Below are 16,189 nucleotides of genomic sequence, written 5' to 3' on the forward strand. Positions count from 1 at the left end.
TATAAGGTCTTGGGCAAGTTTAACATCTCAAATATAAAACAAGGCTCATAATATTTACAGTGAAAGATTATTAGGATACAGAGTGGGTTGGTGTGAAGGTAAGAGTAGGTACTTGGGTGTTTTCTCCCATTTAGGTCTGGATGGTGAAATATTATTCAGCCTGTGAAGTCTAGCCTGAGGTAATTTCTCAAAGAAGCAATTCCTCTGGCTCACTATCACTACCATTCACCCCATCATTTCCCTTCTGGAGTCTCCATATACCTTATACTAGAAAATAGCTCACTGAGCTGGTTATTCAGATTTATTTTTCCCATGTTCCACGCTGAGAGCTTCAAGAGAAAGGGCTAGTTTGTTTCACTGACATTCAACCTTACTGACCAGCACAGACAGGGAGTTAAAATTCATCAGTTGAGTCAATGAGTAAAACTATTCAAGGCCCAGTAAAAATGGTGTCTTGATCCACTGAGGCCATTCTCTGTTACATTCTGAGGTCCCCCTGGATAGTCTTCATACTTCTTTAATACACTATTTCAGAATCATTATTTGTGTATTTAGTCTATTTTCTCCACTAGATTGTGAACTGCTGGCATTATCTATGTCCTCATCTTCCATATAGAAAATACTCTACATTGAATGAATAAAGTGACTGATCGAATTAAGGAGTATTTCAACCTCCCTGGCCTATCTACTTCTTTCAGATCCTTACCAGTGATGAATGCATGAGGCAGGTGATTATTTAAATCTCAAAGAGTATCCTGGTAGCTTGGTGAAACCAAAAAATTTGCCAAGGAAGTCAAGGTAACTAAAATGCACTATAAACTTAATATTGATACTAAACAAACAACTTTTAAGGTGGACAAATAATTTTATTTTGTGCATGCAAATACATGTCAAGTACTGCAAACTTGTTCCATCAATTTTCTCTCAAACACTGGAAATCATGATGCTCTATTCTGTGAACAGCCAAAGCTAATATCTCTTCACTTCAGTGCTACAGCAAAAACACACAGAATTCACTCTTTGCTATTCACTATCATCACAACCCTCATTGTTCCATCTCTGCCCTCCCCCCATATACAGGCCTTATGAATCCTAGCCTTCCCCTGTTTAATCCTATTTCTATAGCACAAAGGGAAACATTACAATTTGGAAAATTCAAATTGAAATAAATGGAATAGAATTTATTCCCATATATATTCCCCATTTCATTGTACAGAATTATTTTAAATTATAGTTTTAAATAGAAGCTGAGTATATGCCTTAAAAATGAGCATTAAATCCATCTTAGAGATGGTGCCTGCTTTTTACATGATGGGTGTACACCATCTTTTAATTTCATTTACATTTCAATCGAACAATAGATTTGCAAAGAAAATGTCTAATACAGACGTAAAAATATTCACACTAGAGCTTCACAATCGGTTGTACAATTGACAAACAGGCCTCTTTTCCCAAACTTTCCAGCTAAGCAAATTTATAAAATGTAATCAATGCAACAAGAAAAAACATTTCTCTTTCACTTCCAGGGAAAAGAATATGCAATAAACAGTATAAATGCAGACAGCAGTTGCTGCAAGCTAACCACGATACTCCCAAGTGGCTGTACAGTGGATATGTGCAGTACAAATAAAAGCCACATGTGTTGTATCACAACTACAGTATAATTGTTTGCCCAGCTAAGAGAATGCATGCACTTCCATGCCTTGGGTTATAAAGTGAGGCCTAATTCTGGACAGATTGATGGAATATATGCAAATGACCTTGGCTTTTGGCAGTACTAAGTGCAGCCAGTGTCTGTGTTCCACTGGTTTAAGGAGATTTAAAATTTTTTTATTTAAAAAAAGAAAAAAACTGCCAATTTCAGACTTCGGGGAATAACTGCTCTTGGAGTAAAAATAGGACTCCACTCAAATGTGGGGTGTTCTGACTGGTGGCCTTGACTCCTTGTATTCCCTTGCCAGCAAAGGGATACAAAGAAACCGCTAGTATAAAGGAATGACTAGCAAATTTATTCAATTTATTCAGAAGATGAGATACTCCTTGAGCATGTGCATTTGTGTTCTGCTTGCAGAAGGGGTTCTTATGTAGGAGTTACAGCAAGTGATCCCAACAACACTCTTCATTCACTAAGACACAAGGAAATTTCTTCCAGAAAAGCAATACACAGTTGCAAATGCAACTTTCCCCTTGAATGATTAGTCACCAATACTAGTGACAGTCTGCTCAGAAAATGAATCTAGCAACTAGGGAAGAAATATTCAGATTCAAAGCTGAAATCACATGCTCAATCTGATCATTACAAACTCCACGCCTGTTAACAAGACAACAAGGGCTTTAACATCTAAAATGTACAAGCAAGCTAGATGGTTTTTAAAACAAATTTTCAAATGTTTAAATGATCCCATTTTAAATTCCTACAAATTACTGTGCATCCTGTAATTTTCTCAAAGCAACATACAAAACTGAGATGTGCTTTATAAACTTAGAATCAACTTGAAATGTGAGTTGAAAGTGACCAGATCCACACAAATAGAAAATTTCATTTCTAGCATAGGAGGTTTCATTTATTATTCTGAGAGTAAACAGCTACTAGGAAAAGTATCAGTGCTACTGACCCACCGAAGTACCTCCTCTTAAAAATTACGATCCACAACTTTCACGCATGACGCTGGTTTATGAGATGGTATTGAAAGTCATGGCAGGAAAGCAAAGGAATCTGCTTTGTTCAGGTACCAACTAGACAAAATACTTCAGTAACTTTCTCAGGATTCATGAGGTGAGATGGGACCATAAGGAAAGAACTACTGATGCTACATCATAGTATCTGAATGAGGCACATGAACTTCAGAATGTGACTCAGAAGTTTTACAAAACACAAAAAGTCAAAACAAAACAAAAACCCCCCACCATTTTCCCACTTTTCAGACCTCAGACTACTTTTTCCTAATTAGACCACACACCACATATGCAGTTTAGTTGACATTACAAACTTCCTCTCCTATTGCTTTATATCTTTTGATTTCAAATATATGTACATCATGAACATGTTGGTAAAAGGGTCAAATGACAGGGAATAACCCCACTATAAAAGTCACACTCTAGGTCTGATTTGTGATTTTCTCCTCTATGATACCATTAGGTACCTTTCAGAAGAAGGATCAGATAAACTGCTCTTTCTTCTCAAGTGGCAGAGAACCAATGTCTTTACTACACATTTACTTCACGCCATGAGAAACAGAAGATGGTCACTACATAAAGGATGCAATACAGAATCATCCCTACACAGAAACAATTCCTATGCTGTTAGTGAGGAAGAGAGTAAGTTTTTAAGAACAAGGAATTATTGTTTTATGGGATCACCTGCTGCAAGACAAGCATTATTTTAATATAAGTGTTCTGAGACATACCATTAAAGTTGGCAGGTATATACATACACTGATGCAAATGTAATTTCACTGGACAAGTAGGCAAACACCTAAGCAGTTTATCCCAACCCCCTCCAGCAGAGCACAACCAAGTTTCAAAACTTCAATTTTAAAATTAAAAAGATAAGGTTAAATACACAAGATCAATTTATGTAGTATATATTCACCCTCAGAACGTGCTGAAGATGTTTTGCGTAGTTCTGTTGCACAGAGGGTTCTTTCCCTGAGGGCACATAAGGAGCTCTCAAACTGTTAATAGGTCTCTATTTTGTAACAAAATAGCAATTTTAAAATCTTAAAAAAAAATACATTACCTTCAACATGGAAGATCTCACTATTTAAATATCCATGAAATAGACATACTGGTTTGCATATCCTTTTTGGAAATACAAACAGCAAATAAAGTACATTGGAAGCATTTCAAATGTAATAAGCGCATATTTTATAGAAAGGTTCTGATATAAATTATATAACAATCACGTTCCTGTAATATCCTAGGCTAATTCATAATGTTGGAAATAAGTTAATGTAACATGGTTTAAAACTCTTGTTCCTATTCATTTCAGGTTACAGAGTGAAATAAATAAAATGTCTTTGCAGGGAAAGGGGCACTGGCCATGGCAAAAAGGTACAGTACTAACCAAAGGAAACTAAGTCAAGGCTACTGTGCTGTTATGCTACAAACAAACATCTTCATACATCTGAGTATTAAATAAATGTGTAAGATCTTCCATACTGACACCAGAATATCAAAACTACCCCTTTGTTTCTCAGGTATATTTACAACTTATCAGTCACCTTATGAGCATGTTCATTAAGACAGGTATCAAACAACAGTATTTACTCATTCTGATCAAGAAATTTCAGGGAAATGTCAACCCTCCCGCCCCTGGAAATGTGCACAAAACTTTTTATCAAAATCTTATCTGATACAATGCTGTGGTTTTGTAAAACAACTAAATAGCTCAGACGACCAATAACATGATCCTGTTTAAGCATCTTGCTAGCAGGAAAAGCCCTTACATACAGTACACCTGGTGAAAGATCAGCTTGGCTTAAAATATTCCAGTACAATTTTCAGAGTAAACAACTTCACAGAAGTTAATTAAAAAATAATAATAAAAGTCAAACTAATCTTAAAGAAATAAGGGGGGGGGGGGGGGGAACAAAGACACAAACTATAGGTAAGATCACCAGGAAGGAATGCCCAGCTTTTGTTTTCAAATGTTGACTGAAATTTAGGTTTCAGTAAAATATCTCCCACAAATCTGGAGCACAGCTGGTTGAACATACTGCATACTTTCAGATGCCAAGTCAAAACACTTTTCAGTCACATTTTAGCAGGGCAGCAATCATTCATGTTTTTAAGTATGAATAAAGGTTAGCCAATATTCTATTATTACATGGTTCATAGTCTTATCAACCTAACAGAAAACAAAGAAAATTAAACCCCAACATGAAGTAACAATAAACAATATTTAACCAAGATAATGCAATGAACATCCAAATTAATTAAATTAAAAACCCAGCAATACCATCTTGTTAGTCAGTGCAAACGCTACATACAGGGTTTTCTCAAAAAGCTGAAAGCACCTGATTCTTTTGCCAAGTCATCAGATTCAATAATGTACAGGCTTAAATCTGCATTTTAAAAAACTGCCATTACATTAGTGCATAATTTATCAAAATTGTAAAAACGATTCTGCATAACTTAGGAGAATTTAATATCTAGTACATCAGCTGAAAGACTTAGGCACTTGGTTATATATTTAATTACTTACTTCAACAAGTAGCCTGTGTATAAATATTAACAAAGCAGAAACTATTCTTGAAAAATGGAAAACTGAAAAAAAAGTTAAATGCTACAGATAAAAGCACTGCACCACACTCCTACATATAATGCAGTAAAGAAACCTAGTATATAACCCTGTAAAATTCTATGGTAAGAACGTCTAACTCCACTCTTCAAAATTTAAAAAAAAAAAAAAAAAAGGAAAAAAAATCCATGCAAAGTCCCATGAAAAAGATAAATAAAGCAGCTGGAATGAGATGGAAACTTCTCTCAGTGAAACATAAAATAGAAATAAATAAGTTAATTAAGTCTACTTTCACTAGATGTATCATTGTAGGATCCTGCTAGTTTAATAACTGAGTTGTTAATTTTCTATAGAAGCCATTTAAAATAGGAAATGGCTCAGTTACTGCACCGGATTGCTACAAACTCATAAAAAGCTGCTTGAAGCTTAAGTTAAATGTCCAAATTCCAATCACTTCTGGAAAGTGAACGTGTTACCCTAGTAAAGTAAATTTTCTTTTTTTTCATAATGCTAATGCAAGAGGGCTTAAAGTATCAAAGAGTCCACAGGAAATGGATGCCCCCAGTAATATCTTTTTTTTAAAAAAAATATACATTATATAATATATATTATATATATAAAAAGCTAGTGTAAATGCTTCCATGGTATGGTCACAAATTTGAAAGATGAACCTCCTTTCAGCTATTAACCATCTTCCCATTTGCAACGGATTTTAAAAAGTCGTTTTTATCTTCAGACATAACATGAGTTTTCAGAATGAGGTTGCCAACACTGACAGATGTGGTGATGGGTAGGCCACTCGCATTGCTGATGGACACTGGGAGTGGCTGGCTAAAGCAAGAAGTTACCGGCAGAATTGTTTTTTGCTCTTCCCTGGGAGAAAATAAATGACATTGAAAACAAATTAGCTTTAAGCGAAAACTTTTAGGAGTAACCATGCATGCTGAATAAAAGCTATAACACACTTTAAGAGCCCCTAGAAACAGCATATCTTTTTTTTTAGTGACTAAAAAAAAATCCCATTTTTGAAAAATTATAATAAAAAATTAGAAGATTGGTTAGTTTAAGGCCAACAAACTATCAAGTTCATGATAAACCCATATTTTTGGCAGTAATTATACTAACGATCGAGAATATCTTAACATGATTTTTTTAAAGGGAAACCCTTTATTTAGGTTTTCATTCTGCATTTTGTAGTTTTGATGCTTGCCTGTCAGACAGTGAAAGTATAACCTGATTGTTGTTCAGTCGCTAAGTCATGTCTGACTCTTTGTGACACCAAGAGCTGCAGCATGCCAGGCCTCCCTGTCCTTCACTATCTCCCTGAGTTTGCTTAAACTCATGTCCAGAGTCAGTGATGACATCCAACCATCTTATCCTTCTGATGCTCAAGTATAAAAATAAACATTGATCCCAATAAAAAGCACGTTTGAGGCTACTAGCATGGAGCACTTTGACAGTTCAAATTTACCTCTGCTCTCCTAAAAATCCAGACTGACCAAATCATTGCCTTATTACTATGAGGTTTTCCCCTCATAGGATAAAATCAAAAATGAATTTAATGGTGTATCTATTTCTCTTTAAATATTCATGGCTTATGCCCAGTGGTTATGAATCTTACGTCTAACACTCACAGAATCACACGGTCTTCACCTAAACTCTGTCTCTTCTGCTCCAGAGGCTCCTCTTGGTGCTGCTGGACTGGATGCCCATTCTCTACTGCTGTTCCATTCAGCAACTGATCATTTTGAGAACTGATACCAAGCTGTATGTCCAGGATCTCCTACGCAAATAAAATGTTAATCCTTCGGGAGGAACATGTTGTGTACTTTAATTTCCAGTGGAGTAAAGCCTCCTGGATATCTAATTGTGGTACTTACTTCAATCTGTTCACCTTGTCCATCAGGTTCATCAGTATCAAGTGCTGACAGCTCTAACTCAATATCCCTATCAGGCTTAGTATCAGCTGCATCTTCTGTATAATCACTCTGTAATTAAGAAAAATACTGATTTCATATCTGTGGAAACTGGGGCTTCCCTTTTAAATGAAAATGCGAATCTCAATGACTGATATAAGAAAAGAAATCTGGGATTACAATTTTATTGCTACTGTTAAATTTTAAAAGCAATCATCTACCAGAAAAAGCCATGCTAAGTAATGGCATAAAATGCACTAAACAATGGATAAAACAACATGCAGCAGCAGCAAACAGCAAATATACCAGGGATGAAGCTGAGAGGGTCAGTGTCCTTACCTCTCCATTTCTCAGTTCAATTTCCTTACTTAGAAGATTTAATGTGAGGTGACGGCCTTCATCCAGGGAATTCCACTTCTGTTGCATAGCCAGAGCATTGGCCTCCCTCTGAAGAAGCAATGAGTTACTCTTGGCCTAGAGGGGAAAAAAAAAGAGAGTCAGGTTCCAGCCTTTAGCTTTTAAACATCATTCTTTTTTTAAAAATAAACTCAAAGCTGACTGACACAGAGCCTACCTGCTGAAGTTCAATGCTCAAAAGGTCTCCAGTACTGGAATGCTTTCTATGACCAGATAAATCGGTAACAATGAATCTGTCGCTTTAAAGAGAAATTTGTTTACTGTTACAAAATGAAGCAACTAAAGAAGTAATGACTATATAATAACTATATACTATATATGTTTTACATAACAGATCAACCCTGAAAGTTTCAATCATTATTCCAGATGTAAACTTTTTTCAGAAATTCATTATATAGTTAACACTAGCAAAACACAGTTCATGAATAACTGGGACTTCGATCTGTACTTTGGGAATATAGACAAGTCTGAGAATAGAGAATCCTAAAGAATTAAGAGCAACGTTACCGTTCAATATAATGTGCTGATGATGTAGCCTCATTACCATATGAACTCCACCTTGAATCAACAGCATTGACATAAGGTACATAATCTGTAGAAAGAAACAATGACCAGAAAAGTGAAAAATTAGATGCAGATGTGAATGTATACCTTCCCCCAAAAATCCACTTTTATCTAAGTAGCCATGCTCTCCTGGCTAAGCTGTTTAACTCTAGGTTTACAGTGGTTGTTAAATGGAGAGACATGTTCTATACCTAACAGAGTGAGGATTATAAAGCACAGTGCTAGACCATACCAGGTGAAGTACTAATGATATGGATTACCTGATACACTGATGGGCTTGGTTGCACTTCCTTGGGAAGCAGTGGCCTGGACAGGGTCCGTGGTATGGTAACCAGTACGGGAAGATCTAGAAATCGCACCCCATTTTGAGATGATGGGTCCATCACTAAAAGGAATTATTGGATCTTCTTCTTTTGTCCTTCTCTGAGTTTCAAATAAATGCACTCTTCTCTTAACATCCCCACTGTCCAGGTCCTGTATAAACAGAAGAAAATAAATAGATCGTGGGCAATTATTTCAGCTAATAATACAAGTAAAAGCTTTCAAAAAAAACATGAAATTAGGTTCTCTGGTAAATTTAATATTAACTGTATATCTCAGTCATAACCCAACATCTATTTTTAAAACACTATGTTCAAATAATTTAAACACTGAAAAAAATAAAATAAAATAAAATAAACACTGGCTGCAATTTATTTCAGACTTACCTAAATATATCTGCTGCTTACAGATGAGTTACTGTATATAGCAACAAAATGAAGACGAAAGCTTTCAATCATTCTAAAATTTGAATCAACATGCATAACCCTTGCCCCCCAAATCATACCATTAATACCGCATTTGAATTAGCAATCACATCTCTGGGCTCTGAATCAATGGCATTTATACAAGAACCGATGGTGCCACAAGACCAGGGAGAATAATGGGAAAGATGATCATCTTCAAATTTTGTGCCACTCACATTTTCAGAGAACTGGTTAAAAAAAGAACGAAAAATAAAAGCAAAGGCAATTGATAAGAAATTTAAATTACAAACTTGTAACTAATATAAAGTAACTATTATAGAATTCACAGCACTTTATAGTGAATAATTAAACATTCAATAACTAATATAAAAACTGTAAAAAGTTATAAATAGTACGTATTTATATTACATCTTAACAGAAACAGAATGCCTTCTCTTTTTCACTTTGTCCTTTAAGAATTCATAAGGAACCCCAGAGTGACACTACCCAGAATAAAAAACAATTTACAGCATGCCTCTAACATGGTACAAAGTGCTCCAAAAAATGAAAAAAAGCAAAAAAAACACACACATACATAAACACATACATAGAAATACATTTTCGTATTAAGCAAGTGGCAACACTCTTCTCAAGATGGTTAGCTGCTTTGAAGAAGTCTAATTTTGATGAGATAAATTTGGATCGGGATTGGTTCAAGATGGCAGAGTAGAAGGACATGCGCTCATCTCCTCCTGCGAGAGCACTGAAATTGCAACTAGGTGTTAAACAAACATCGACTGGAGGATGCTAGAACCCATGAAAAAAAGATACCTGACACGTCCAAAGACAAAGGAGAAACCACACTGATGTGGTAGGAAGGGTACAATCACAATGAAACCAAATCCCATACCAGCCAGATGAGTGACCCACAAACTGGTTAACAATAATACCAAAGAAGTTCTCCCACTATTGTGAAGATTCTGAGCCCCAGGTCAGGCTTCCCAGCCTGGGGATCTGACAAAGGGACTGGGAAGATGAATTTAAAAATTCAAATTTATGGATGGAAAAATATGCTATCTAGGATTTTTAAAAAAATATGTCTATTTTAAAAATTCAACAGTTACGGATGGAAAAATATGATGTCTAGGATTACTTCCAGGATTATTTCAAAATAAATCAGTAGGAAGAAGGGCTACAAATGAAACAAGATTGGCTGAGTTGATAACTGTATAATGGATACATGAAGTTTATTACTATTCTCTTTTTGCATATGTTGAAATTTTGCAAATTTAATGAAAAGGTTAGAAAAAAAATTTATATTAGTATATCTAGGGATAGGGAATAAACCAGATGAATCAAAGAAAAATTAACGGTTTGCTCTAAATATAACAGTATGGAAAACAGGGTACATTAAAACAATCCTGGTACAAAACCTGTCTTGAAATGATAAGAACAATACTTAACAGTGATTTAAAACACCATGAATAATAGTCATTTCTGCACTTCTTGTGAAGTAGGGAAGAAACGCCTCAGACAGACCAGAATTCAAATCCAAGCTATTTATAGGCTCGATTTATTACTTGGGCAAATTACTTAACTTCTCTGAGTAGGATTCCTAACCTATAAAATATGGGTAATACCTGCCCCCTAAGGATTTTGTAAGAATTAAATAACATGTAAATGCTTAGCACAGTGCCTGGCCACGTAAGTGCTCAATAAATGGTGGGTATAAATCTTATTTATCAATAAAATCTATAAAAATAAGGAGAACTATAGTGCTGGAAAGACTTGAATTCTTGGTGGAAAAGGACTGTGATTTGTTAGCAGTCTTCAGTGTCACAATGCCTGGCCATAGAGCTTACATACTCAATGTTTATTGAATTAAACTCAACTGCCACCAAACCAATGCAAAATATCCAACACAGCTATCCCTAGCTTGAATGAGTGCTCTGAAGTCAGTCGTCTGACCTGTCCCTGCAACATCAAGTGATTAAAACCTTTCTTTCTTACATCAGTGCGAAAGTCTACACTGAATAGAGGAGAAGGTGGTGTTGGTGACTGTGTTGCCACAGGAAGAGTTGAAGAGACAAGAGGTGCTTTCTGAGTGTGGTACTGTGCCCACTGCTCTGGCTTTCTTCTTATCTGCTCCTCGCAACTGGTCTTCAAATGACCACAAGGTTCCTAAGGGGGGACAAAAGAAACAATCTTAATCATCTAGGGAGCAGTAAATAAATTTAACTATGCTCTGTGGAAATAATGTGAACATTTATTATACTGTTGGGACAAAAAAGAATACAGAAGGGAAGTCCCCCTAGCCTATTCTCCATACACTTAAATGAAAGGGTTTAAATAATGTTAAGAGTAAAATCTGAGCACTCACTTTTCTGGTTTAGGAAAATCGTATGTATATATGTGGGGATAGTAAAAAACAGGCCCTGTCTTTGTATCTTGAAGATTTCTTTTTACTTTCTGATCACTTTCGTATCCAAACATAACATTTATTGAGCATGTATATGCATCAGGTCCAAGTCTAAGAGCTTTTTCTGATTTAATCCTCACAACAGCCTTATGAGGTAGGTACTACTATTATTTCCATCAAAAGTGAAAAAACTGACATAGAGAAGTCAAGTAAATTCCATTAAGTTACACAATTAGTAAGTGAAGGAGCCAGGATATACCCAAATGTTGTAACATCAGACACTAGACTCTTAACCACTGTGCTGTACTAGCTAGCATTCCTAGTTCCATTATCACTTACCCTTGGTAAAGGCACAGTTGTCCTTGGCTCACTTGGTGGCTGACAAGCCACTGAATAATACCCATCTAATGAGTTATATCTTTCCCGCAAAGACGTCTGATACACTGACGAGTGCATCACATCCATTGGAGGTAAAGAATTGCTTCTAATAATGTCATCTCGTTGGTACATAGGTGGGCGCCAGATGCGCCTGCTGTCGTACACAGGAGCATACATTCCAGAAGGTACTGGGGGAACTGGTCCATACGGCTGCGGAGGAGGAGGTTGGTAAGGAGAAGAATTCATTCGATCTCGAGGGGAAAATGTACTGTAATGATCGGCATATGGCATGGAAGCAGGTGGGAGGGAGGACTCTGGAACATTATTGGACCTCACAAAGCGAGGAACACAGGGAGCCACACCAGCTGGTACCGTTGGAGGTGGTGGGTAGTATCCTTGAAAATTGGAAAGAGGAATATTTAATGTAATTTTAGTAATATTTAACATCTTATAATGGTTTAAGTCTAAAGCAGCCTTTAATGTGGGAAAATAACATAAGTTTTGAATTTTAGTTACCCCTGGATTACAAAGATACTACATGCTTTCAAGACACCACTATATCAAAATCCTTAACATTCAACATTTTGTTAAACTGCTCCTTAAAAACATACAATGAACTATTAACAGATGCCTGGTAAATTTCCTTCGAGGGCCACAGGTTTTGGTTTAAGTAATTAGTTAGATCATTGATTCTTAATCTTTTGGGGAGCAGAGTTTAAAGACATCCTTCTTAATCCATATAAGCTGTGTGCTGTCCTTTCAAAATTATACTTTAAGTGTATATACACCAAACACTTAGTATATTATTTCTGAGGATATACAAAACTCACTAAAGCTCATCATGAACCCCATATTTGATTCATAGGACTGAGAAATATTAAAACTATTGGTAGGTAGAATCATAGATTCTTAAGACAGGAAGAAAATTTAAGGGTCATACAGTCCAAAGGATTAATTTTTTTAATGTAGATATTCTAGATAGCTATAAATGACTCAATGATTTACTACAACAAATGTTATATTGTAGTTTCTTTTTCTTAGAATTATCTAAAATCACTTACCAGTCTGTGGGTACTGTGGGACTTCAAAGGGTATCTGAGTCCTTGGATCTTGAAAATACTGAATGTTTTCAGAATGCTGAGGATATACTGGTACTCTAGTGATAAATGGGCTGGATTTTGGAGGCACAGAATTCAGCTCTGTTCCAGCACTAGTGGGCCCAGCTGAGGTAGCCGCTACATTACTTACAGGAGTCTTGGGTGGAGAGCCAATTTTACTAGAGGAAAAATTTAACAAATGGAAATGATACATCACTGCCTATGTCCGTTAAGTCTTCATCATTAGGAATTTTTCATAAAATTATATAGTGACCATTGACAGACAATGCTTCAGGTTTTTCAGGTGACAAATAAGGCAATGAATTTTACTGCTACCTTCTACTATTAGTTCACAAGATTATAGTAAAAGATATCATATTTTGGTGAGGGTGAAAAAAAAAAACACAAATTCCAGGTAGGACTGTTCTATTAAGAGTTAAGATTAATTGAAATGTAAACTCAATGAAGAAAGGCGATTTTCGTCCATTTTGTTAACTGCTATATCCCTAGGACTGTAAACGTTTGTGGCATATAGAAGGCACTCAGTAGTATTTGTTGGACAAATGGAAAAGTTCCTGCCACACAGTAGGTAGTCAGTAAATATCTGCTGGACAAACAGAATACCAATAAAATGTATTACTCATTAAACTGATGAAAAACACATAAGCTTTCTTTTATTTAAAAAAAAGAAAACACAAATGACTTTTTGTTGAGTCACCACGCAATCACTTCCAGAGGATCTTACCGTGGCTTCTTACATCCTCTGAAGAAGTCAAACTCTGGCAGAGAGAAGATATGTGGTGGTAACTGAAGAAAAAGATCTTGTTAATGATGCAGGAATTCAATACACTGCATCTCAAACTAAAGAAGCCCTTATTAAAGCAACAGTTTTATAAACAACAAGGAATATGGGGTGCCTTTAAGTCTAGCTGAGATTAATCTAGAAGATGCTTACTTTTATGTGTATTTGTGTATCAAAATGTAGAAAATAACTAAGAAATTGTAGATAAGAATAGTAAGTACAAACAGCTTAGACATTAAAGGTATTTTAGTGCTGGGCTTACTCTTTGAAGTTCAATAAAGGCAAGAAGGAAAATAATTAGGATTTCCTCATAACAACAGTAAGTCAATTCAGTCACTCAGTCGGGTCCGATTCTTTGTGACCCCATGGAATGCAGCACGTCAGGCTTCCCTGTCCATCACCAACTCCAGGAGCTTACTCAAACCCATGTCCATTGAGTCGGCGATGCCATGCAACCATCTCATCCTCTGTCGTCCCCTTCTCCTCCTGCCCTCGATCTTTCCCATCATCAGGGTCTTTTCAAATGAGTCAGTTCTCTGGATCAGGTGGCCAACGTTTTGGAGCTTCAGCTTCAGCATCAGACCTTCCAATGAATACTCAGGATTGATCTCCTTTAGGATGGACTAGTTGGATCTCCCTGCGGTCCAAGTGACTCTCTAGAGTTTTCTCCAACACCACAGATCAAAAGCATCAATTCTTTGGCGCTCATCTTTCTCTATAGTCCAACTCTTACATCCATACATGACTACTGGAAAACCATAGCTTTGAAAAGACGGACATTCGTTGGCAAAGTAATATCTTTAATATCTCTGCTTTTTAATATGCTGTATAGGTTGGTCATAACTTTCCTTCCAAGGAGCAAGAGTCTTTTAATTTCATGGCTGCAGTCACCATCTGCAGTGATTTTGGAGCCCAAAAAATAGTCTGTCACTGTTTCCATTGTTTCCCCATCTATTTCCCATGAAGTGATGGGACCAGATGCCATGGTTTTAGTTTTCTGAATGTTAAGTTTTAAGCCAACTATTTCTCTCTCCTCCTTCACTTTCATCAAGAGGATCTTTAGTTCTTCGCTTTCTGCTGTAAGGGTGGTATCATCTGCATATCTGAGGTTATTGGTATTTCTCGCAGCAATCTTGATACCAGCTTGTGCTTCATCCAGCCTGGCATCACGCATGATGTATTTTGCATATAAATTAACTAAGCAGGGTGACAAAATACAGCCTTGACGTACTCCTTCCCTGATTTGGAACCAGTCTGTTGTTCCATGTCCAGTTCTAACTGTTGCTTCTTGACCCGCATACAGATTTCTCAGGAGGCAGGTAAAGTGGCCTGGTATTTCCATCTCTTTAAAAATTTTCCACAGTTTGTTTTAATGTACACAGCAATTACTAAGCTTATTCTAGGCAATATGCTAAGTGCTTTACACAGATTATCTGCTTTTCCGTATCAGAATGTCACATACCATAAAATCTGGATAAGTACTTTTTGAATGGCAAAGTCTTAGACTGCAGGAAAAAGGCACTCAAATTCATGACAAGGTTCAAGTTCAGGTAAGTTCAGTCATGCAGTCATGTCTGACTCTTTGCGACCCCATGGACTGCAGCATGCCAGACTTCCCTGTCCATCACCAACTCCCGGAGCTTACACAAACTCATGTCCATTGAGTTGGTGATGCAACCATCTCATCCTTTGTCATCCCCTTCTCCTCCCACCTTCAATCTTTCCCAGCATCAGAGTCTTTTCAAATGGGTCAGTTCTCCACATCAGATGGCCAAAGTTTTGGAGTTTCAGCTTCAACATCAGGCCTTCCAATGAATATTCAGGACTGATTTCCCTTAGGATGGACTAGTTGGATCTCCTTGCAGTCCAAGGGATTCTCAAGAGTCTTCTCCAACACCACAGTTCAAAAGCATCAATTCTTTGGCGCTCAGCTTTCTTCACAGTCCAACTCTCACATCCATATACGATTACTGGAAAAACCATACCTTTGACTAGACGGACCTTCGTTGGCAAAGTAATGTCTCTGCTTTTTAATATGCTGTATAGGTTGGTCATAACTTTTCTTCCAAGGAGCAAGCGTCTTTTAATTTCATGGCTGCAATGACCATCTGCAGTGATTTTGGAGCCCAAAATATAAAGTCTGTCACTGTTTCCCCATCTATTTGCCATGAAGTAATGGAACCGGATGCCATGATCTTAGTTTTCTGAATGTTGAGTTTTAAGCCAACATTTTCACTCTTTCACCTTCATCAAGAGGCTCTTTAGTTCTTTGCTTTCTGCCATAAGGGTGGTGTCATCTGCATATCTGAGGTTAATGATATTTCTCCTGGCAATCTTGATTCCAGCTTGTGCTTCATCCAGCCTGGCATTTCACATGATGTACTCTGCATGTAAGTTAAATAACCAGGGTCACAATATCCAGCCTTGAAATACTCCTTTCCCAATTTGGAACCAGTCTTGTTCCATGTCCAGTTCTAACTGTTGCCTCTTGAACTGCATACAGATTTCTCAGGAGGTAGGTAAGGTGGTCTATTATTCCCATCTCTTTAAGAATTTTCCACAGTTTGCTGGATCCACACAGTCAAAGGCTTTGACGTCGTCAATGAAGCAGAAGTAGACATTTTTCTGA

General features: G+C 36.7%; 1 protein-coding gene across 4 annotated transcripts in view; it reads right to left on the reverse strand.

Annotated features, from left to right (window-relative positions):
• Nucleotides 1-845: 845 nt before the first annotated feature.
• RC3H2 (ring finger and CCCH-type domains 2) overlaps nt 846-16,189 on the reverse strand; it is a 59,812-nt gene continuing 44,468 nt past the window's right edge. The window contains exons 11-21 of one of the 4 annotated variants that reach the window (XM_010810362.4): nt 12,723-12,937; nt 11,623-12,056; nt 10,875-11,045; nt 8,966-9,112; nt 8,400-8,613; nt 8,083-8,167; nt 7,733-7,814; nt 7,498-7,632; nt 7,123-7,230; nt 6,877-7,025; nt 846-6,115 (exon numbers count right to left, since the gene is read on the reverse strand). In XM_010810362.4, coding sequence (XP_010808664.2) covers nt 5,920-6,115; nt 6,877-7,025; nt 7,123-7,230; nt 7,498-7,632; nt 7,733-7,814; nt 8,083-8,167; nt 8,400-8,613; nt 8,966-9,112; nt 10,875-11,045; nt 11,623-12,056; nt 12,723-12,937 — 1,936 coding nt within the window. In that variant the 3' untranslated portion in view covers nt 846-5,919. Of the gene's footprint in view, nt 6,116-6,876; nt 7,048-7,122; nt 7,231-7,497; nt 7,633-7,732; nt 7,815-8,082; nt 8,168-8,399; nt 8,614-8,965; nt 9,113-10,874; nt 11,046-11,622; nt 12,057-12,722; nt 12,938-16,189 lie in introns of those variants that run through there. The other 3 variants (XM_010810365.4, XM_010810364.4, XM_059891846.1) reach the window with 3 other exon arrangements.

The sequence above is a fragment of the Bos taurus genome, chromosome 11 (genome assembly GCF_002263795.3).
Source record: "Bos taurus isolate L1 Dominette 01449 registration number 42190680 breed Hereford chromosome 11, ARS-UCD2.0, whole genome shotgun sequence".
Classification (NCBI taxonomy): Eukaryota; Metazoa; Chordata; class Mammalia; order Artiodactyla; family Bovidae; genus Bos; species Bos taurus.